This window comes from Polypterus senegalus, chromosome 8 (genome assembly GCF_016835505.1).
Source record: "Polypterus senegalus isolate Bchr_013 chromosome 8, ASM1683550v1, whole genome shotgun sequence".
Lineage (NCBI taxonomy): Eukaryota > Metazoa > Chordata > Cladistia > Polypteriformes > Polypteridae > Polypterus > Polypterus senegalus.
In genome coordinates, this window is record NC_053161.1 from 129575932 (window position 1) to 129600536 (window position 24605).

The following is a 24605-nucleotide window of genomic DNA, read 5'->3' on the forward strand; positions in this document are numbered from 1 at the left end:
ACTTTATTGTTGTTTTGCAGATCTTCATCATTTTGAATTTGTGGACTAGTGCTGTGTAAAGTTTGGCCCCTGTCTTACAGACATTTTTAGAAGATGGATTTAGCTTGGTTGATTTATAATATAATGTTGCAACAATAGCTTATTTCCATGTATTTATTTCTCTGTTGGAGCTGTGTACTGCATACTAGCAAAATATTCAATGTAAATTCAGTTATTCCATATTACATCTTGAAGACACACCCATTTATCAGCATAAATAGTCAAGATGAAGTAGCACAAAAATGATATGGATGCACTTAAAGAAAGATTAACATAACATCACACCTGTTTTCTGTAAAACACATTGAATGGAACAGCCTTCTTGTTTTGCCTCCCAAGGTGCCACTGAAATAAGATCTAGATGCAGTCTAGATACTGAAGTATACAAATGATACAACCTTATGTTGTACAATATAAGGTTATATCTGTCTGTAAAGCTTGTTTAGCAACATTTATTTTTAAATATCTAAAGCTAATGTTTTCCAGTTTGTAGCACACACACTACAAGTGGATTATCTTCTATATAAAATTTTTCCAAACACAGTCACTCTACTGAAACATCCACTTTTTCTTCCAGCCCAATTTCTTGCGAATTTTTTATATAATCAAGACTGAAAAATCATTGAAAAGGGAGATAATCTGCAAACAAGAAGAAGAATAGGAGAGGTGTACCAAATTACCTGAATTTTTTTCATACTTTTATTTCCCTTTTATTAAGGGAAACATGGAATTGTGATGTCTGATTTGGCTAATGTGTAAACTGCCAGGAAAATATAGTATGATGGCAATCATAAAACATAAATGCTAAATGTATAACATATTTAATTACACTACTATTTCCTTAGGGTAAACCTTGGAAGCTTTTGTATTTGGGAGTAGACTGAAACTCCCCTACTTTACACAAGAGAACCTCATTTTAAATTTCTCCAGTGGACTGGCTATTCCCAAGTATTTACTCAAGTAGTTAACATCTGTTTATGTGTATTCATGCACAATTGCATAATATTAAATTTTTATGTTTTAAATAGTTACAGGACACATGTAGACAACTGTAAGAGCAAATATACATATTATATTGTTTACTAACAGCAAAAATTATATTGGATTAGCTGAATATAAAAATATAAAAGATGACAATCCATCATTTGTTTATGTCCAACTCTTCAGATTAGTGTATGATTGCTTGACTTCTGAGTTTTCTGCTAAAGCGTTCCAGTTCTAATAACTTGTTTAAATAAAACCAAAGCAAACGTGAACTGGAATATCTGAGGAAAAAATACACATTAAAATACGTATATTAATTTTTATCCTTCCAAAAGTAATCTTCATACACGCAGTTATACTGTCAATTGCATCAACCATTTTTGTACTTTTTAATGTTTGCAAGCCACCAGTAGCACACACTTGATTTGCAATGTTAAACATTTCACTTTGTAAGATGTTATGTTATACAGTACTGTTAATTAATCAAGAAGACTTTTATATACATAGATTCACCCAATGTAATTCAAATTGGATGGATTCAAATGGATTCAAAATCCATGGATTCAAATCCATTCAATTGGATGGATTCAAATGAATTCAAAATGTTCTACCATGGTGTGGAGGGGTGGAGAAATGGGGTAGGTGTTATTCTGAAGGAACAATATGTCAAGCGTGTCAGTGTGATGATTATAAAACTGGAAATTTAAGGTGTGATGATGAATGTTGTTAGTGCATATGCCCTGCAAGTTGGGTGTGCGATGGATGAGAAAGATTTCCGGAATGAGTTGAATGAAGTGATGGGCGGTGTAACCAAGGGACAGCGAGTCATGATTGGAGCAGATTTCAATGGACATGTTGGTGAAGGGAACAGAGGAGATGAGGCAGTGATGGGTAGGTATGGTGTTAAGGGGAGGAATAAAGAAGGTCAGATGACAGTGGATTTTGCTGTGGTGAATATGTATTTTAAGGAGAGGGAGGAACATAGGGTGATGTACCAGAGTGGAGGAAGATACACAAAGGTAGATTATATCCTATGCAGGAGGGTCAATCTGAAGGAGACTGAAGACTGCAAAATGGTGGTAGGGGAAATTGTAGATAGGCAGCATTGGATGGTGGTCTGTAGGATGACAGTAGAGATCAAGAAGAAGAAGAGGAGAGTGAGGGCACAGCCAAGGATCAAATGGTTGAAGCTTAAAAAGGAAGCCTGCAAGGTTGAGTTCTTGGATGAGGTAAGACAAGCACTGGGTGGCAATGAAGAGTTACCAGACAGCTGGGCATCTACAGCAGAAGTAGTAAGGGTGACAGAAACAAGGGTGCTTGATGTGACATCTGGACAGAGGAAGGAGGAAAAGGAAATGGTAGAATGGGTAAGTACAGGAGAGTATACAGAGGAAGAGGTTGGTGAAGAAGAAGTGGGATAGTCAGAGAGATGCAGAAAGTAGACAAGAGTACAAGGAGATGAGGCATAAGGTGAAGAGAGAGGTGGTGAAGGCTAAAGAAAAGGTGTTTGATGAGTTGTATGAGAGGCTGGACACTAAGGAAGGAGAGAAGGTCCTTTACCGATTGGCTAGACAGAAGGACCAAGCTGGGAAAGATGTGCAGCAGGTTAGGGTGATAAAGGATAAAGATGGAAATGTACTCACAAACATGGAAAAGAGGCTGATGAATGAAGAGAATGAGTGGAAGAGAAAGTTGGATGATGTGGAGATAGTGAATCAGGAAGTGCAACAGTTAGCAAGGAGGAAATAAGGACAGCTATGAAGAGGATGAAGAATAGAAAGGCTATTGGTCCAGATGACATACTTGTGGAAGCATGGAGGTGTCTAGGAGAGAAGGCAGTGGAGTTTTTAACCAGATTGTTTAATGAAATCATGGAAAGTGAGAGGATGCCTGAGGAGTGGAGAAGAAGTGTACGGATGTTTAAGAATAAGGGAGATGTGCAGAGCTGTAGAAACTACAGGGGGATTAAACTGATGAACCACAGCATGGTTATGGGAAAGAGTAGTGGAAGCTAGGCTAAGAAGTGAGGTGAGGATTAGTGAGTAGCAGTATGATTTCATGCCAGGAATGAGCACTACAGATGTGATGTTTGTTCTGAGGGTGTTGATGGTGTGGCAGGTGGCCGGAACTCTTGTCTGGACCAGACGCACAGAGTGTGGAAGGACCATGAGAGAGAGTATTTTTGGGACAGAGGACAGCCCCCGGTTTCTGGCAGGATCACAGGTCATAAGCATGGGATCTCAACCTTGTTGGAACCCATGGCCACCACCAGGGGGTGCATGGACCTTTCCAGGACCTAGAAGTGTGGCCGGAAGAAACTCATTAGGCCCCTAAAGTCCTTCAGGGTGCCATATAAAAAGAGGCCAATCACACTTTCAGGGGCCAGAGTCGGGAGAAAGAGGACAAAGCCTGAGAAGGAGTGGAGGCAGAAGGACTGGTGTCTGTTGGGTGTTTGGTAATTGGTGCACTGTGCTGTGGGGAGCAAGCTGAAATGCTCCCCAATTGTAAATAAATGGGTGCTGTGTGGCAGAATCTGTCTCCTGCCTGTCTGGTGAGGGTGGCTGTACATGCCCTAGTGGCTTGACAATACAGAAGTCTAGAGAAGGCCAGAAAGAGCTGCATTGCATCTTTGTGGACCTAAAGAAAGCATATGACAGGTGCCTCAAGAGGAGTTGTGGTATTGTATGAGGAAGTCGGGAGTTCCACAAAAGTATGTAAGAGTTGTACAGGACAACTATGAGGGTAGTGCGACAGTGGTGAGGTCTTCAGTAGGAGTGACAGATGCATTCAAGGTGGAGATGTGATTACATCAGGGATTGGTTTAGAGCCCTTTCTTATTTGCAATGGTGATGGACAAATGAGATTAGACAGGAGTCCTATGGACTATGATGTTTGCTGATGGCATTGTGATCTGTAGCAAGAGTAGGGAGCAGGTTGAGGAGACCCTGGAGAGGTGGAGATATGCTATACAGAGGAGAGGAATGAAGGTCAATGAGAACAAGACTCAATACATGTGTATAAATGAGAAGAAGGTTAGTGGAATGGTGAGGATGCAGGGAGTAGAGTTGGCAAAGGTGGATAAGTTAAAATACTTGGATTCAACAGTACAGAGTTAAGTGGATTGTGGAAGAGAGGTGAACAAGAGTTTGCAGGCAGAGTGGAATGAGTGGAGAAGAATGTCAGGAGTAATTTGTGACTGACGGGTATGAGCCAGAGTGAAAGGGAAGGTCTACAGGACAGTAGTATGACCAGCTATGATATATGGGTTGGAGATGGTGGCACTGACAAAAAAAAAACAGGAGACAGAGCTGGTGGTGGCAGAGTTAAAGATGCTAAGATTTACATTGGGTTTGATGAGGATGGATAGGATTAAGAACAAGTACATTAGAGAGTCAGCTCAGGTTGGATGGTTTATAGACAAAGTCAGAGAGCCTAGATAGTGTTGGTTTGGACATGTGCAGAGGAGATATATATTGGGAGAAGAATGCTAAGGATAGAGCTGCCAGGGAAGAGGACAAGAGGAAGACCTAAGAGAAGGTTTATGGATGTGGTGAGAGAGGACATGCAGGTGATGGGTGTATCAGAACAAGATGAAGAGGACAGGAAGTTATGGAACAAGATGATCCTCTGTGGCAACCCCTAACGGGAGCAGCCAAAAGAAGAAGAAGATTTATCAAATATAATTTTGAAGACTAAATATGTTCTGATTTACAATCTCAAAAAAATGCAAAATGCTATTTTATAACTTCTTTATTATTTCTATCCAGCAGAGGGCAGCACATTCATGGAAGTAATACTATCGTTCTATGTTTTCATAAGTATTTAAGAGCTTTTTGAATAGATGCATAGCAGAAAAACATAATATATTTATTTTAATAATTTGCTAACATCTGAAACTACTCTAGCATTCTAGGTTCAAAATTTTTACCTCGACTACTGCCAATCCAATGTCAATTCCTAAGATGGAAAGGATATTCTGTGAAAACCATTCTTCTATTTGTGCTCCACAACCCTTTCAGAAAAGTGAAAGAAATAAAATACATAAATTAAACAAAATATATATTCCCCACTTACAAGCATTGTATATATTCAGCAGAATATTTTTTCCAACTGGTAAACATAATCCATTATGAGAATTCTAATGAACCAGAGCTTATTTTAGAAGAATGGCAAGGCATGCACCAATGCTGGATGCAGTGTTAGACTATGTATTGTACGGTACACACAGCCACCCAATATAAATGCTTCTGGAACATAAAAAAAAAAAACCCAAAAAACAAACTCGACACAAACATTGACTGAGTTAGGATTTGAGCAGATCAAGGGAAAGATCTGAGACCACAGTGCCTAAACCCTGCTCCACCCATTTTATCAAAAAAGTATATTTAAAATAATCTATACTAATAAAAGGCAAAGCCCTCACTGACTCACTCACTCACTGACTCATCACTAATTCTCCAACTTCCCGTGTAGGTAGAAGGCTGAAATTTGGCAGGCTCATTCCTTACAGCTTACTTACAAAAGTTGGGCAGGTTTCATTTCGAAACTATATGCGTAATGGTCATAACTGGAACCTATTTTTTCGTCCATATACTATAATAGACTTCTGCTCGATGCCCGTGGGAGGCGGAGTTACGCCTCCCACGTAATTTAGTGCCTGCCTATATAAGGCCGTCTGTCAGCGGCAATCCAATAGAAACACTGCCACTAAATATTCATGGGTGAAGGACTGTACTTATGCAGAGGAAGATGAGATGGTCAGGGTGGTGTTTGGCACAAACTCAGCGAAATTGCGAGAGAAACTTTTAAGTGCCGGGTCTTAGCTAACATTAAATAAAGCCATGGACATCACACGAGATGGCATCAGCACAGCTGTGAACCTTCGATGCATGTACACCGAGCGGCTCACATGAAATGACGCAATGCACAGACAAAAAACAACAGTTCCAAAGAGTGCTGAACAAAATCCGAATTACACAATTGAGAAGGCAGCAAAAAAATATGAAGCGTGTGATACATACAAGCATATTCATAAATGCTGCTACTGTGGAAACAAAGCACACGGTGGAAAAAGTCAATGTCCCGCTAAAGGAAGACAGTGTAAAAAAAAAACCTGTGCATGCAGTGTGTCATGTCTCAGATAAAGTAGAAGACAAGCTGTTTATTGATGCAGTAAGAAACGAATCGATGAATGAAACCTGTTATCTTTACAACGATTGACAAACACGGAATGTAACTTGAACACAACACATCCTACAAATACGAACCTGATTGAAAGAAATAACGATAATCAAATCCTTGATGACAGCAGCACTCATAACACTCACAAAATAATTACTGTATATTAACAATCATGTTACGCTATTTTTAAAATGTAACTTCTTTAACACACTACTTCTCTGCTGCGAAGCGCGGGTATATATATATATATATATATATACCCTGATCTACTGTACATACTCTCAAATAGACAAACCACACGCTGTGGCGCAATGGTAGAGACTTCACCTCTGGCGCCGACGTCCAAGGTTCGATTCCCGACAGGGGGTGCACTGAGTATGTATGCGCGCTTCCCGATTCACTTTACCCTGCATCCCCTTGGTTTGAGACGTATGAAAAAATATGCGGTTAACGCAGAAAGACAGATCACCAATTGAAGCTTTATGAATAATGGATACAAAGCGTGTTCCTAAGACTGATCAGAGGCAAATTTCATTTCAAAAGACTACCCAAAGGAAGCCTTGATAAAAGCGTGGTTTTGTGCAAACTGTCCAAATACGAACCTGATTGCAAGAAATTATAATGAAATCCTTGATGACAGCAACACTCGTAACGGTTACAAAACTATTACATTCACAATCATGTTACGTTATTTTTAAAATGTTTCCTTTTCTTAGCATAAGCACAGCTGAGAAGCTTTGATGCATGTACTCCATAACGCGTTAAAAAAAATAACGCATTTAATCACACTTTCAATTCCAAGCAAAGGGGAACTTTTGTCAATGCATGATTTCCTGGTACATCGATTACACTGATGCACACATCAGAGCTACAAAAATGTTAGAGTCGGAATAAAGCGCGTTCCTACGTTTGATCAGAGGAAAATTTCATTTCAAAAGACTACCCAACGGAAGCCTTGATAAAAGCGTGGTTTTGTGCACAATGAAAAGCAAGCAAAATTAGATGCATTACAGAAAGCGGACTTTGTGGCTCTTACTGGGGATCATTGGACTTCCGGGACCGTTAGTAATTCTAATTACATCTGATTACAAAATGTTCAATGATCACACTGTTTTAGCCTAATGTACAAAATAATTTTGGCTAAGGTTACTCAGAGTTTAAAGGTAAAGCTGGTCAAATTACCTTTTATGTTTCTGTCTTATTTTTTTAAGAAGAAAAACTGCACTTTATGTTGAAATTTTTATTATTATTTAAAGACAATACCATTCTGAAAATGTACTTAAAGTACTTAAAATACCACTTTATTTTTAAGTCTGCCCAATTTTAGCCAGGGATATTTTTGTTTCTGATTTGAATTGAAATGCAGTTTAAAAGCTTTTTTTTTTCAGAAATTAAAAGAGCTTGAGTTTACAATATTCATGTCCATGTCTATTATTTGATTCTGTCGCCAACTAAAACCCTTTTAAATTAAAAAAAAAATTTGCGATTTGGGGCAAATTTTCATGTGTGATTACATACGATTAATCAAGATTAATTATTACACAAAATTAGATTAATATTTTTAATCGAGTCCCACCCCTAATATATATATATGTAGATATATATATGTATATATGTATATATGTATATATTTGTATATGTGTGTATATATGTGTATATGTATGTATATGTATATACATATGTGTATATATATGTTTATATGTGTGTGTGTGTGTATATATATATATATATATATATACCCTGATCTACTGTACATACTCTCAAATAGACAAACCACACGCTGTGGCGCAATGGTAGAGACTTCACCTCTAGCGCAGCAACACTCATGACAATGACAACACAATTACATTGTCAGTCATGTTACGTTATTATTAAAATGTTTCCTATTCTTTTTCATTACTTCTTCTCCGCTGCGAAGCGCGGGTATTTTGCTAGTGTACAATAAAACACAAAAGCACTGTGCCTTTGTAAACATGTTTTTATGTTTTCATTGTTACCATAGCTGTCAAAATATGAACAGTACAAGTAAATGTTAAAATATGACTGCATTAAAACTAAGCAAGTTGGCAAGTAAAGGAGAAAGAAAAACAATTATCTTATTTACAGTGGCACAAGATAAAACAAACCGATATGCTCCATACCAAGGAAATAAAACCAGGTCAAAATCCACCTGCCCTCTGCCAACTTTTTCCTTGTGCATTCAACAATGTAGTATGGTAAATTCTGATAATGAGAATTTTAGAGGAATTTGACAAAGCTTATATGATATAATACAACCTACTTAATCAAATTCGAGTTCATCCTCTGCTACAGTTATTTTTGGTGTAATATTTATTGAATTATATCTTTTAATCTATTGCCTTCTGCGGTTGGCTGGCGCCCTGCCAGGGTTTTGTTTCCTGCCTTGCGCACTGTGTTGGCTGGGATTGGCTCCAGCGGTCCCCTGTGACCCTGTATATAGCGGGTTGGATAATGGATGGATGGACGGATCTATTGTCTTATATTGTACTTTAGTTGGTATCTTTATATTTGATGATCTTAATGGATTGATCAAGTATATCTAATCTAATCTAATCGTTCAGTAAGTAGTGGTGCCAAATCAGATTTGGGTTGTAAGTGGGTGGGAAATTATTGTAAGGCTGGTTAAGAAATAAGTAAAGATTTTATTCCTATAAGACCTAGTCAAAGACCCAAAGAAACAGTAGGGGATTGACATACCCTGAATGTAAACAGCATTTTTCCATTTTTCTTCTTAATGTTTGTTTTTAAAGCATAAACTAACATAATATTTAAAAATTAACTCTGAATTTCAGTTGTTTGAAATAAAAATTTAAAATAAAAAATGTAAATGTAGAATTTAATGCTAAGTTAAATTAGAGAATTAATCAAGGAACCAAATATTTTTGCAAAGTACTGAATACATGTATATAGCAATACTGCCTCCAAAAGGTCCTATTATATAGAAGAATGTGCAAATGAACAATAAAAGTGATTCTTTAAAATAGAGCTTAATCAGAATTTAGCAAACAAAGCACTGGCAACTCACAGAAAATCAGCTTTAAACAAGATTCAAAAATATATTATAAATGAATAACAAACAAACTTAAGAAACAGCAAATGTGAGGGGGCCAAATAGTATAAAAGTAACTAATAAAGAGAGAGAATAGCTAACAATACAAGTATAAAGAATAATTAGATAAGCAAACAAAGCAGCAAAAAAGAACTGTAAGTAAAGCAAACAATAATTGAAGCAAAGCTGTGGCATGAACTTTAAATTCAGTATTTTTTTAAAAAAAGAAAGAGGCTAAAAAAATAATAAACAAGCCATGAAGTCTTCCTTCCAATATCAAACCTCAAAGAGCTCAAAACAATGTCACTATAAGGTACAGTCGTTCTTAGAATGGTGTATGTAATCCTCAGGTGACTGTAGTCTTGCCAAGCCCAGTCCCTTCAGGCTCTGAACCAAGTTGAACATAATTAACAAATAATTGGGACAAGGGTTGAGGAAAAAAAGACAAAAAAAAATGGAGACAAGAGAAAGCTCAGGCAGTTTCCTGACAGTCTCAATTTCCTTCTGTTATGCCTTACACAAGAAGAGGGAGATTGAGAAATGGAGACAGACCAGAAGAGGAAACATTAACTGAAGCCAAAATCAAAATTACAGATCTTTCCTACTGATCCTCACAAGCAAAATGCTAAACAACCAACTAGTTGTAAAGAAACAAAAGCAAAGAGTCAGGAACCAGGAATGTCAAAGCAGTTAGAATACACACACATGTAAGAAAGGTGTTTTTTTCAGAAATATCTGCAAACTCGGATAATGTTGCCTGATGTTGCTCTTTTTATATTGTCATGTCGATAAGTTAATTATGTCATTTCTGAAGATGCACTCTATAGCAGCCAACACTATCAGTGACTCAAAATGGTATTACCTATTAAAAACACAATAGTGCCAAAAATAGCACAATTATTTCTATTAATAACTGAAAATAATAAAAAACAAGTGAAAAAAATGGATGCAGTACTTTAGTAAAACAAAACAGAACAGATGAGATAAAAAAAAACTCAAACTAGCACACAATAATATTTTTAAAGTAGTCAAAATCATAACAGCTTCATTATTTGAATTCTAGGTAATCTAGGAAATAACTAACAGTAAATGGAACATAAGAATCTAGTAGAGCAACACTATGCTATCAGATTTTTCTAATATTTTTTGAAATATCACAAAAGTACAAGGAGACATGCAAAATCTTAAAACGAGCCTATGAAGATAAGGTTTTATCCTGGGCTCGCTTTTCATTGACACAAGACCTTCTTCAACATGACATTGACAAATGCTAGATCCTCAGCCATAGCAATATGACAAACTTTGTGTCCTCTAAGCACATTCTGTTATAACCAGATCTATTACCATGACCGTGTGACATTTTGTCTCTTCTCTTGAAATATACATTTTGGAAATAAATGAAAACATCTAAAGGTGAAACAAATAATGCATTGAATGACCTTAAAAATTTCCAAGGAATGGAACACCAATGGAGGATCCTTAATTTGCTTCAGAAAGTGCCACTGTAACCATTCCTGAGCATCTCTAACATCACTAGGAAGCTACAGCAGTCCACAGAGCTGACAAATGGTACTGCTTTTAAAATATCAACAAGTTTCAAGGAGTAAAAGGCGCTTGATAAAACTATAAAGTCACTAAAACAAACACAGAGATAGATATTCTTATCGTCTTTCAGAGAAGGCTCAATCCACAGCAATGTGTCAAGCTAGTCATATACTAGTGGAGTAGAGTTTGAGGAAGAGGTTCCATTTAAGACTTCCAAAGACTGCTAAAATGGAATATAAACCTCACACTTTTCATTAATAGATATATAAAGTGTTTAATGATAATTTATTTTATTAGTTTTTCCTGCAGTACAATAAACATTTCTAATTGCTTAGTAGTACTAGGGTGTTGTACCATGTTAGCCATTCTTGCCTGAAGAAGGGGCCTGAGTTGCCTTGAAAGCTTGTATATTGTAATCCTTTTAGTTAGCCAATAAAAGGTGTCATTTTGCTTGGCTTTTCTCTAATGGCTCAGTTAAAAGTGTTTTCAACACCAGGACTCCCCCATCAGTTAATGTACTATAGATCAAGTTCTTAATACATAGAACAGTTTCTGTGGTTTGTTGACTTTTTACTGTAATGTTGCCAACCCAGGTGGCAAAGATAAATGGTGACTTAGTTATTTTACTAAGATGAGAGTGCTGACAAAATGTTGAAAATTTTGCACAGATACTTCACCAAATTCATCAATTTTAAGCTCAAATGAAAATGTCTTTTGTAGTTATATTGGCATTAAACATTGACACATTTTGTCTTTGCAGTTCCCTCCAGCTTTCTATACCTTGTTCTTTAGTCATAATCCAAACAATATGTGGTTGCATAATTTAAATGATGTCATGCCACAAATGACTGTACTAAACCTATGAAGGCTCTGCAAGATCTTTCTACAGTTTGAGCATCTCCAATGCACATCCTACTTATCACAATCATTTTTACTTGCCCGTACCCAATATACAGGTATATGACTTGGTAGATTTGGAGCTGTTTACTGTATAACATAACACAACGTCACTTACAAATAACATAAATAGCATAAGTTAATTAAAAAGAAAAAAACTTCACACAAAGTTGCATAATAGTACAATTATAAAGGAGATTTGCAAATGGTGATGTGCAAGTGAAAGTGTGCAGTGTGTATGCTCATGCGCACACATACATATACATATACTGTACATACACACATCTTCATACAGTATATGGCAGAACACATGAATATGCAAAGAAGACAGACTAAATTACTGGTGTGAGATGGCTATGGCTTTGGGAAAGAAACAATTTTCATGTCTGTTAGTTTTAGATTTAATTGACCTGAAGTGTTTACCACAGGGGGGTTTTTGGAACAAATGATGAGCTGGGTGAGATGACTCCGCGGTGATCCTTTTGACATGGTTAGTGACACGAGATGTATATAGGTCTACAACAGATGGAAGAGCACAGTCAATTGTTTTCTCAGCAGACCTCACAACACACTATAATTTATTTTTGAAGCGTGCCATTAATAAACCAAACCGCGCAACAATGCAGAATGTGAATACACATTCAATTATGGCTTTGTAAAATTGAACTAGGATTGGCAGGGAAATATTTAATTTCTTTAGTTGGTGTAAGAAGTTCAACTGCTACTGAGCCTTCTTAGTGATGGATGTGGTGTTAAAGTCCCAGTTGTTGGTGATAGTTGTGCCCACAAATTTGAAGGATTCCACCATATTGACTGCAGAATCATTAATTACTTGTGGGAGAGGTTGTAACTGCTGTTTGCAAAAGTTAATGACCATTTCCGTTGACGAGACTTCTCCTTTCTGTAAGCTGGCCCATTAGTACTTAGTCCAATAATGGTGGTCTCGCCAGCGAACTTAATGACTTTTACTGAAGGATCAGTGGACCGACAATCATTAGTGTACAGGTAATAAAGTATTTGGGAAAGTACACAGCCCTGAAGGGCACCTGTGCTAATATGGAGTACAGTCAGAGGTGGGAGCCCGCACAAATATATTGTTTCTGGTTTGTCAGATGGAAGGATTCAGTTCAGTCTGTCAAAGTTTAGTTAAAAACATTTCAAGGACAATAGTGTGAAAAGCTGAACTGAAGTCTACAAACAGTTTTCTGGCATAGGTTCCTTTACAGTCCTGATGCTGAAGCACAAAATGAAGGCCCATGTTGATGGCATCATCCACAGATCTATTTGCTTGATATACAAACTGAAGATGGTCAAGATCAGTAGCAGTAACAGACCTCAGATGGGTTAGAACAAGTTGTTTAAATATTTTAATTAGAAATGATGTAAGAGCAATAGGCCTGCAGTCATGGAGGCAGCTTATTTGATAACTTTTGGGAACAGAAGCAGTAATAGAAGATTTAAAGCAATCTGGTACTGTACACTGTGCAACAGACTGGTTCAAAATGTCTGTCTGTGACACAGAATCAGGAGCTTTTCACTGAAGCTGATATATGAAATAACACTGTCAGTCGGTTCATGAATGTATTCAAAAGCATTTTTAAAAACGTTCCAATCAGTCCAGTCCAAACAATCTAGTAATGATTCAACTGACTCATTACTTCATGAACGTATTGATTTTCTTGCTGGTTTAGCCAATTTTAGCCTTTGTTTATAAGTGGGTTGCCACTGTAGCATAATGTATTAAGAAAGGTAATGCCTGGTATTCATCCTTTATTGCAGCAGCAGTCATCCAAAATCTTCCCATTACTGGTGGGGCATTTAACTACCTGTTTGTATCTGGGAAACTTGATGGTTAGGTTTATGTTATTAAAGTCACCCATCACTATGATCGATGAATTCACATGCTCCAAACTAGTGATCTAATTTGCCAACTGCTGCTGCGCTTAATTTACATTCACCTCAAGCGGGATGTAAACTCCAACAAGAATTATTGACGAAAATTCTCTAGGTGAATAGAATCACTTACAGTTAATAACGAATATTATCACATTGCTGGAGCAGTGCTTCAATAATATGGAAATTTCATTGCACCAACTTTTATTAATATAGGAGCACACTCTGCTGCCTTTTGACATGTTACAACAATCAACATCTCCGTCTGCTCTGTAAAGCAGAAACCCTGGTAGTTCTAATGCAGAGTCTGGAGCTGATGCCTTAAGCCATGTCTCCACAAAGCAATACACTGAAAAGAGAAAATAATTCTTACTCATTTTGAGAAGAAGATTAAGTTTGTCTGCAGTGGCTGGCACCCTGCCTGGGGTTTGTTTCCTGCCTTGCGCCCTGTGTTGGCTGGGATTGGCTCCAGCAGACCCCCCTGACCCTGTAGTTAGGATATAGCGGGTTGGATAATGGATGGATGGATGGATTAAGTTTGTCTGTTTTGTTCCTCATTGATCTGACATTAGATTAAAACTAGACCTGCAAGAGGAGCTCAAAAAGCATGGCTCCTGAACCGCAAAAGAGAGCCTTCTTTGCTTCAGGTGCCAGTTACCTGACAGGGAGTCGAAGTTTGCAATCAGAGGGTTCATAAGTAGTAAATCTGTATGTAAGCATACTTGATCGGTTGAGAATGAATGAAGTCTAATCCCAATTGATAGGAGCTGACCATGTGTGTAAGTAATCTTCATTTTTTTCAAAAGGCAATATTAACAGACAAAAACAACAGACACATAAGCAGCCACCAAATAACTGTGTCTGCCCTGATTGGCGCCATCTTGTTCCCTTCAGTTATTCTACTTATGTATTATATATCAATGCAAAAATGTATACATGTATCTAGTCTGCTTAATCCATTTCAGAGTTGAGGGGGTACACTGCAAAAAATGAAATCTAAGCCAGTGAAAAGTATTTATATCATGATTTTAAATCTTGTTTTCCTTATTGTAACAATTATAGACTTATCAAAAAATATGTATTTACAATTATTTAGCTTACTTTAAGAAATCTTTTCAAAGAAAGAAATATACCTCATTTCTACCTCTCTTGGCATTTCTCAAGATGTATTCAACTGAAAGCATATGTAGGCCTCCTATGTAAATGGCATGTCACATTAAAATCAAAAATTTAAAAACTTGCAAGGATGTAAACCTGTGGTTATTCTGACCCTCCATGACCAAGTATGAGTATGTGTGATGAATATACCTAGAATTATATTCAGGCAGTATGAGAAGCAGAAAAGCACACTTTCAAGTGTTCCCGACTACTATGCCTGTATTTTGAAACTCCGGTGTGAAGATTAGCTCTGTTAAGGGTTAAGGTGAATGAACTCAACTGTTTAGTCTAAAATACCAGTTTCTGTTACAGCTTGCTCCACTGTAATAATCTGACTTAAACTGATTATTCTAAGACACATTGAGTCAATTATTATAAACTGAAAATTGATCACAAAAGATGACCTCCTACAAGCCAAGTGCTTGCTTGTTTATCCATCTTCTGTTCCGTTGATGATGGTCAGCTTTGTTTTTTTCTCATTATTACTCTTTACAAGTAAAGTTGAAATAAAAAATAAGTTCTTTTTTCATCCAATTCATTTGGAATTCATTTTTCAATTTATTGTAAAACTGGCCTACCTAATGTGCATTTATTTTAGTGTATTCAGACTCAGAATATGTGAAGAAAAGGCTGGACTTTTTTTAAATAAGACTTGTTTTGTTTCCAATATATATTTTTTTTTTTGTTAAATATTTGGTTAGATTTTACATCTAGAGAAATCGAAATAGCCTCCAGTACACATACTTTTTTTGACACATACTACATTGCAAAATGGATAAACAAAATAAATGTGTCTAAAATTCTACATGCATAATATTCCTTTTGCTTCTCAAAATATTTAAACTGCTATGAGATTTCCATATATCTTACAAAGGGCAGGACTCCTAAATGAACATTTGGAAAAAAAAAAAAAACTTTTAAAAGAGACCACCCTCCATCAAAAACACATTCTTAGAAAGTACCAAACCTCCCCAAAGGCTGGACACTAAAAAAATTCTTCAGAACACAAATTCTCTTTAGCACCTTTGACCTTCTTGACTTTAAGGGCATTGCAAGCTAAGTGCATCAAAAAGCTTAATTCACAAAAGTATTAAAAAGCTTTCTAACTAGGTAGTATATCATTTACAGTTAGAATAGAAATGACAAAGGCAATGCCAGAAAATGTCTGTATTTAAAAGGTGATGCAAGCAACAGAAATGTTCAAACTATTCACTATAACAGAATATCATAATATAAAACTGCAAACGTTTGAACACTAATAAAAAATTCAGAAAATTACATTCTCAATAAACATAACTTGCATGTTCAGAAAGAGGTGAGAGAAACTCCACATAGACAACAACTGAGCGTGGGATTTGAATCTAGGACACTTCATTTGTGCTAACCACAACAACATAGTGTCATCCTAATAAAAAATTATATGTTGAATGTGCTTTAGGATAATATCTATATCCATAATTCCTTCTATTTATCTGTTTTATTAGAAATTCCCGGCTACTAGGCATGATCCAAACCTGTTAATTTAATGAAATCACATGTTTTTAAATACAACATGAAGATTGACTTACCTTCTTGTAATAGTTATCAGAATGTGGTGAAATTTTACAGAAGAGCATGTCATCTGACTTGGATGAATTGATGCATGAACAAGGCAAAACAGCTGTGTCATTCAAAGACTCAATGTACTTGTTCCTTTTCCAGTCTGTAAAGTTGTTATTTCCACAGCATTTTGACTAGAAAAAAATTAAATAAAATATAAGTTAGAAATAGAGATGACGCTAACAAAGTCTTATAATAAAGGGATAAGTGATGTTAAATGTGAAATATAGACAGGTTGTATTTGACACAAGAAAGTTAGGGGTACAAAAAAAAATTCTCTTATACACTCTTAATACAAGTTTTAGGACAGCTAAAACAAAAAAGGCTTCATCTTGGCTGGGACGCTAGAATACTTTCGACTGTAACTGCTTTCATATTCTGTAACTCTCTCTGCATATGTATCTCTTTTCTCCGCACTGCTCTTTCTTCTTTGCTGAGAGCACAGGCTCTGTGTGTGCCACGTGACTTTACATGACTGAATGTTTTGTTGGGCTGTCTGAGCTCTTAATTGATAAGAAGGGCGTGTCTTGCAGGACTCTTATGTTCCACGTCCCCGCGAGACAGCCCTGGGACAATCTCTTGGCTCCAAGTCTCATGTTTACGGTCCCCGCGAGATGCTCCATGGCCCGTCTTTGTTGTCTCACGGGTCTTTAAAATGTCTTTTGAGAACTTCCAAAAAGATCACGTCTCATCGCCTGGCTTTTACATTCCAGGATTTTTTTTTTACATATAGAGAGATATGGAAACTGTGTCCAGTGCAGTGAGGCCAAGTTCATGATGAACACACATGCTTGCTGGAAAGTAAATGAAAAGAGCAAAATGTACATGAATATACTTTGGTGTGTATTTTATATAGAAGCACTATTCAAATGTGGATACCATATTAATTAGATTTTGCACCCTATCAACAAAATATTGAGCAAGCTGCACAGTCTTTACCTGCTAGAAAATCATATGGATAAATGTACTCATACACAAGTTCAAAACAATACACTTCTTTATCTTTCTTAATTCTAGCAGAGAGCATATATTAATTCTCTCCGAAACACAAGTTGGTTTGGCTAAAGATCTTTAAATACAGCTCAAATTGTTTATCTCCTTTACATCTGGATCTCAAACCCATTGAAAACTTGCTTGAAATATCTGATTTCTCTGTCTTATTCACTGTGTAATAATGACTGGTTTTGATTGACCTTTATATATCTGCTTCTTCTACTTTCTCAATATGCTTTGAAATATATATTCTTTGAATATCTGGTGTTTATAAATGACAGCTGTCACACACATGCACATGAGAGACGGTTTACGGGCTGTAATAGTCTTATTTCTTAGCCAGACCTGGGGTTGGTGCTGCCTTCTTATACTCTCTCATTTTGTCCCTCTGCAGACCGAGTGAAGACGGTACCTCCCAGTAGCACCATCTCAGACCCACCCAATGATGACATCACTTCCGGCACCCTCTAATGATGTCTTCTCCATTCCAGAACCCATCTCTACAAGCATCACTTCCTTTGCTGGCTTCCCTGACTCCACCTTTTCCTGCTTGTGCAACATATAAACAAGAATTTTGAACTCCGATTGTAAAGATGTGATTTTTGTTTTGTTGCCTGATTTTCAGTATACAGGGTGGCTATCCAAGCCATTTTCTGTCTCCGTCTATTTTTCTATTACATAGTATAAAAATAATGCTATTATGAGTGGATTTATAATAAAAAAAACAGTATTTTAAAGAATATTTGGTTCATATTCAAAATATTAAAATTTTTACTCAAGTTTTATTGCATATTATAGGCAGTTTGCTTTTCTCAGTTATTTGAATAACCATGAAAAGCTTTTACTTTGAGCCAACACTCTGCTGGCAAACCTATGTATTGCAACTATAAATACTCTCAGATGTTTTCTTTCCACTGCTCTTCACTCACTCCAAACCACCACTAAATGTCTCTTTAAGTAAATTCTTGCCTGTTTACGGTTGGTTTAACTGACTTACCTGGAATTATTTTCTAATCTTTCTCTAATCTCTACTCCCACTTCTCCTGTACTGTGCTACACCAACCACCCCCTTCACCTATAAACACAGCTAATTGCTGTGTAGGTGGATAAAATGTGAAAAAGCTATTTCTAAAGCAGTTAAAATTGCTGTATGGCCTTTTAGTGGCAACAAAAATTAAGCCTAAAAGGAAATGACTCAATGTAATTAAATTTGAACCAGAAATCACAAAGAAACAATACAGCACCCTAACCCTAACCTTAGTTCAAAACGAATGACATAAGCAGTCTTGTCAGCATAATCAGCCAATTTGTACAGTAACATTTAAGCATATTTTATTTTTTTATGCAAACTTACAGATTTTTGCACTAGGTCAAACAGTTTCCATCCAACTTCATCAGAATCTGTGGCACTTATATTTCCAGAATTGATTATGATTTTATTTATTTCCGTATCCAATAAGTTAGCAATCTGGAAAAAAATACTCTTTTATAGGAATGCTATTTAAAACAGAAATGAGTGACATTCTAAAGACTCTAAATGAATATGTTATAGAATATGGATGCAACTTTGTCAAGGTTGTGCTCTTCACTATTGCCAAAGATTTAAAAGAGGAGACAAATTTAGGAATAGAAATATGCAACATGTCACAGAAAGAAATATAGTAAATTCTTTTGCTTGGTGACAGGATCTGTGAAGAGGATGAATATTATCCTTTCTAGGCTTGCTTTACCATTTCTCTATAAGTGTCACTGTACCAGAGACTGTTCTTTTTTAGACTTCCAGAATAAACAATGATGTGATGACTCCCAAGGTGAAGAATTAATTTAGAGCTATCATTTCCAGAACTTACCAGTGGTTCCTGGACAGACCATTTCAGATAATCATATCTGTCGGTGCATCCATGTGAGTTCTTCCCCTTTATAACAATCAGACTTTATGAGTGACCTATCACTTTTTTTATTATTTCTTAATCTTTATGCCACAGGATTACAAGACACATATTGTTATATTTTGATAGTTAAATTGTTCAATAAAAGTACTTACTTTACTCTTTGAAAAAAACACTGAAAGCGACAGCAGTAGCTGTACCAAAAATATTAAGACCAAACATGCCATATACTGAAAAATATAAACAAATGTAGAGATGATAATTTGAACATAACATAACATAACATAAAATATGAATACCAAACATAACATATATTGAAAAATATAAAATAAATGTAGAGATGTTAATGTGAACATAACATAACATAAAACTCTAAAGCATGCTAAAACCAATCTGCTCTGTGGGGATTGACATATTCATTAAACAAACATTTCAATCACTCAAAAGCATTACTCTAGGTAACAATATAAATGAGAATCACGATCAAAGTATTGTTAAACTTTGGGCTACAAATATAAAGTAACACTTTGTATTAGGGTGATGGTATTTTTAGTTAAAACGAGGTGACTTTTTATGTCACTTTTCTCTCACACTTTAAATTTGGCTTATTTTAAAAACTACATATATATGTTTGGTATCATTCTTTTCAGAATTTATCAAACTTTAATGTGATGTTGTTAGATTTTCAGATTCTTATTCCGTTTTAAATTATAAACAAAAAAATATCAAGAACTCACATCCTGCGAGACGAGACTTAAGCATGAGTGCCAAGAGATTTAACCACGCCTGGGGCCGGAAATAAAAGACAAAGAGTAGGACAGCTGCTGTACAGGCTTTTAAATGTTTGAAGCGCCGTGCGAGGTGCAGATCATGCAGCAAGCCAGCAGCTGATCAAGCAAATAGGAGGTAAAAAAAATGGTATTTGTTTCCCATTGTACCACCGTTTAAAAGGGGGTTTCAGATTAGCAACTGCGTCTCTTTGGGGTGCATTCAGCCCCCCTCTTCACAACGTGAGCGGCAGAGGTAGAGGCCTGTGAGGTAGAATGAGATAAATTAATAATGAACACCTATCCAGAAGGCAGGGAGAAACTGATGGCAAAGCCCATATACCCCTCCTGAGAAGCAGTACTAAGATCTATAGGACAATTCACAAAACATCCCTCTTAACAAAGAGCTGTTTCAGAATAATGGGGAAATTGACATGAGTCAGAAATTACTGGTGGCTTTAGTTCATTGGAGGAAGCAATAAAGTTCTCCACATTAAGAGTCAGATGACAAGATGTATTAGATGAAGTAATGGTAATTAATAAAAGTGTAAAAGCAGATGAGCTGTTTAATTGATGTTCACTCCATAAACTAAGACATTTCTGCATGTTTTGCATTCTCATCTGGGCTCTGTGACTGCCTTCTTTGCAGATGGAGGAAGATGGTTTGAATATTTGATGTTTTATTAGGACACATGTGCACTACTTGCAGTAGGTAATGATGATTTCTACATTGACAAGTGGCCTCATTCCTGGATTGCTTCTATAGTCAGGAGATGTCTCCTAACCTTAATGTGTCCCCAGGAGACCAAATACCTGAAGTACCTGGATTGCTACTTGGCCTTAAAAATGACCACTTCCCTAGTGCAGCCTATAAGTATCCTTTTAGAGACCTAAAGGAGTTGTATATGGTTTTCTACAATTTATCTAGTCACCCTTACTATGGTATCCCTGAACATTCAGATTCTGTGAGCCACCACTCATGCTGAGGGAGACCTACGATGCTTAACTGTTACCCTTTGACCACAGTGCTTGTGCAGAGGTTTGCCCTCACTGCTTTGTATGAGTTTTTCTTTCTTGTGATTATTGTCTATGTCTTTGGCTTAGGCAATTCTTTGCAAGGTGACCCCGTACAATTTCCATAAACATAAAATAGATGTAAACTAATTCTGGATAGAGTGCTTGATTTTCACAGTGCATGCTCGTACACACACCCATGCTCATTATTATCATTCCAGAACACAGGAGAATGTATTAACACCATAGAGACAGTGATGGGGAAATTCACTAAAGCTTGGTTCTTGGAGTTTTAATCAATGCACTCAAATACTTGAACCAAAGATATCAAAAAGGTTTTCTAAATTGAATTAATTGTTTTGTACAGTTGAGCACTGCACTCAACTTACCATAATCAGAAGACATTTAACTTCTTTGTAAGTACCCATACATCCGAAAAAGCAAACCAGTACAGTAAAAAATCCAATTCCCAGAAAAGTATAACCAATAATTCCTAAAGCACTGAGTGTTCCATTTGTAGAACCTATATCATGACAGAAACAAAAATACCTACATATTAGTTCATTCCATGTCAAAGTTATAATCACCATTAATGGGGACAGGGAACAGGCATTCAGTTTTGCTCAAATATTTGTGCAGTACTTGATTTTCTTTTGATCCCACATCCTTTTCTTCTTCATACAAAGTAGAGCATAGCTGAGCATGCAAATAACGCAATATGTAACAACTGTGGCACAACACAACTTTGGGCCTTCTTAAGGACACAATTACTAGGATTGACTAGGATTACAGTGGAGGAAAGATTTTTCTTTGTTGATGCATGGAATGTGTATGGTGAGCTGACATGATCTTTTTTTGCAGTGAGAGTTCTGTGCTGTTTCTGTGTGCAAGTTTATTAAATTGTTACTCCCAAAACATTTTTTGCTTGTTACTAATGGATTGTATAGCACCTTTTGTGTCTTTTTTTACTTTAGAAGTTTTTTTTTCTGCAAAGGAGAAATATTACAATGTGTGAGAGGTATTGTGTATAGCTTTGTAGCACATGTTAAAGAGTGACCAAGACAGGAGCAGTGTAGGTAAAAGTAGGAGCCAGATAGTCAGTAAATAAATAAAAACCCAGCACAATGGTAAGTAAGCAAGCATTTCCTAATAAAGAGGAATTCAGCTATAGGAAAAGAAGAAGAAAAAATCAGTTACTTAGCACTCAAGCCAATAATTATTCACATTAGGAGAATTTAGGTGCCTTTTGGAACAGTTACATTTGAACCAAGGGTCAGTAATGAATAGAGAAGGTGTATGAGCAAGATAGTCAAGGACAGTTGAAACTAAGGCATAGAGATCAGGGGGTTTAGATCTAGCCAGATTTATAATTTCAATATTAAGGGAAATATATAAGATAGCTCTGATATTATTATCCAACAGGCAATAAACTAAAAAATGGCAAGAATAAAAACAATAAATTGGAGAAAAGAGAAACCTAGCCAAGGCTGAGAGATGGGGATGAATAGAGCATGTAGTAGGAAGACGTATTATTTATGAAAGATAAAAAGTCAAAAGGGGAGGAAGTAGCCATTTTATTCACAAAGAATCTGAATGAGAGTTTCCTTCAAATGGATGATAAGTCACATCCTAGTGAGGATATCTGAATATAATTGTAAAGCAATAGGAACGGAGTCCTGGCATTGGGATTGTTTTTATTGATTCCCCAATGCAGATAAAAGTGTCAATTAAATCTTTTTCAGAATATTAAAATGCAATTTAGGGGGTATGTTGTAAAAAATTGGGGCCATTAGCTACCCTAATGTTATACAGGAAAACCCTATAAATAAAAGTTCACAAGTGCCGGAATTCATATACATGTGCTGTTTTTCATCATAGTGTATAAAAACATTAACAAAGCTGGCACATAATAATCCAGAAAAAATTAAGGATGCAGGGGTGATCGAAACAATAGGTTCTAGCTGTCTTTACATGATACATCGTAAAAAGATAAATTGGGACAAAACCTTAAGTGTGGATACAGTCAATATGAAATGGAGCAGATTTAATATCATTTACATGCAATGAAGGAAAGGTCCTACTGAAATTTAGAAGTAGTAAAAACAGTGAGAGAAAAATGGCAGTATAATGTGTATCCGATAATTGACTCCAGTGATTAAGAGCACATGATAAACACTTATTAAGTATATTAGGAATGCTAAAAAGTCATTGGTGAGAAATATCATGGAAAAAGCAAAAGCTGACCCAAAGAGATTATTTCAGTATTTTAGTAGTAAAAGAACAGTCAATGCACAGTTGAACAGTATGGGTGAGCTAAAACGTACAGTTAATGAAACAGCAAAAGTTATAAGTTCACATGTTTCTGAAATTTTCGTTGGTGAAGAGGTCAGTAACCTCCGAGAAGCTGCAATGGCTATCAAGAAGGTAGTCAGAGATTATGAAAAAAGAAATTCTGTTTAGATTAGAAAGGCTGAAGTCAAACAGATCACCCAAACCATGTCACTGTTATTTTAGAGGGCTTAAGGAAGTTAGTGAGTATATATATAAACTCTTGACAGGTGTTTATCAAAAATCTCTACACACTGGGGCAATTCCTACAGACAGAGGCTAGGAAATGTGTTAGCATTATATGGGAAAGGAGATTGGGTTGATCCAAGTAACCATTGGTCAGTAAACATAACATCATGGGTAAATGAATTAAGAAAAAGATTGCATGGCAAGAACTGGTGTATTATTAAACAGTCAACATTGCTTTAGATGAGGAAGGTTGTGTTTCAGTAACATGCTGAACAAAAGCTTATGATCAGAGAAGTAAATGGGATTATTACTTATTTTGATATTCAGAAAGCTTTTCATAGGTACTACATAAAAAGGGTGGAGATCAACCTAAAACAAGCAGTAGTTCAGAGCACAGTTTGTTGATGGATGGAGATTTGCAAAAAACAAAGTGTTATGATGCAAGGAACTTTTTTTTTAAATATAGTTCTAAAAACTTGCAAAATTGAATTCTCAGAATGCCTTTTTTATTACAATTAGTTAAATAATAGCTTTTAGAATGTGATAAGCTGATTTTTCTCTCCACTTTAAAACTTTATATTTCACATTAACCATTCTTGTAAAATTGAATTATGATCATTCAGGTCAAATGACCTGCACTGAAGTCATACAGTTTCCAAGAAGGAAAAATTGAATTAAACTGAATTTTTCAATTAATTAAGGGTCAGCTGTAATTGCTGTGAACAAAGGCAATGCCCATGTATAGAACAGACAAACAGATGTTTTCAGCCTCAGAATTACCCTTTTCTTTTTGTACAATTAGTTATACTACAGCTGGAATACCTTTCTGGTAATTCCATTTGAGCTACTTAGAAACCCTTGACAAACACAGTTACACACACTGTTAGTAAAAAACCAGCCTATAAAATGTTGGATACAAAGTAAAGCTATGAGTCAATACTGACATATAATTCAACTGATACGATGTTGCTGAATTACAAGTACAATATACAGTATGCTGAAAATCCTATTTGCATAGTGTACTTACTGGTAAGTGCTGTTAGGAAACTGTTAGTGTCA

The 24605-nt window shown here is 36.1% G+C and overlaps 1 protein-coding gene across 1 annotated transcript; it reads right to left on the reverse strand.

The window, feature by feature from the left end:
• Positions 1-1221: 1221 nt before the first annotated feature.
• LOC120533632 (tetraspanin-19-like) lies at positions 1222-24599 on the reverse strand. The gene is made up of 7 exons (XM_039760545.1): positions 24574-24599; positions 21419-21552; positions 19404-19478; positions 18714-18827; positions 16336-16500; positions 4952-5035; positions 1222-1304 (listed from the first exon to the last, which is right to left on the reverse strand). Exons 2-7 carry the CDS (start codon positions 21455-21457, stop codon positions 1242-1244), a joined length of 540 nt encoding a protein of 179 aa, XP_039616479.1. The 5' UTR covers positions 21458-21552; positions 24574-24599; the 3' UTR covers positions 1222-1241.
• Positions 24600-24605: the final 6 nt, after the last annotated feature.

Coding starts and splice junctions, on each gene's coding strand:
- LOC120533632 (XM_039760545.1), bottom strand. CDS start 21,457: ATGGGTACTTACAAAGAAGTTAAATGTCTTCTGATTATG. Junction 19,479..21,418: donor TTAAATGTCTTCTGATTATG/GTAAGTTGAGTG, acceptor TATATTTTTCAG/TATATGGCATGTTTGGTCTT. Junction 18,828..19,403: donor TGTTTTTTTCAAAGAGTAAA/GTAAGTACTTTT, acceptor ATTTTTTTCCAG/ATTGCTAACTTATTGGATAC.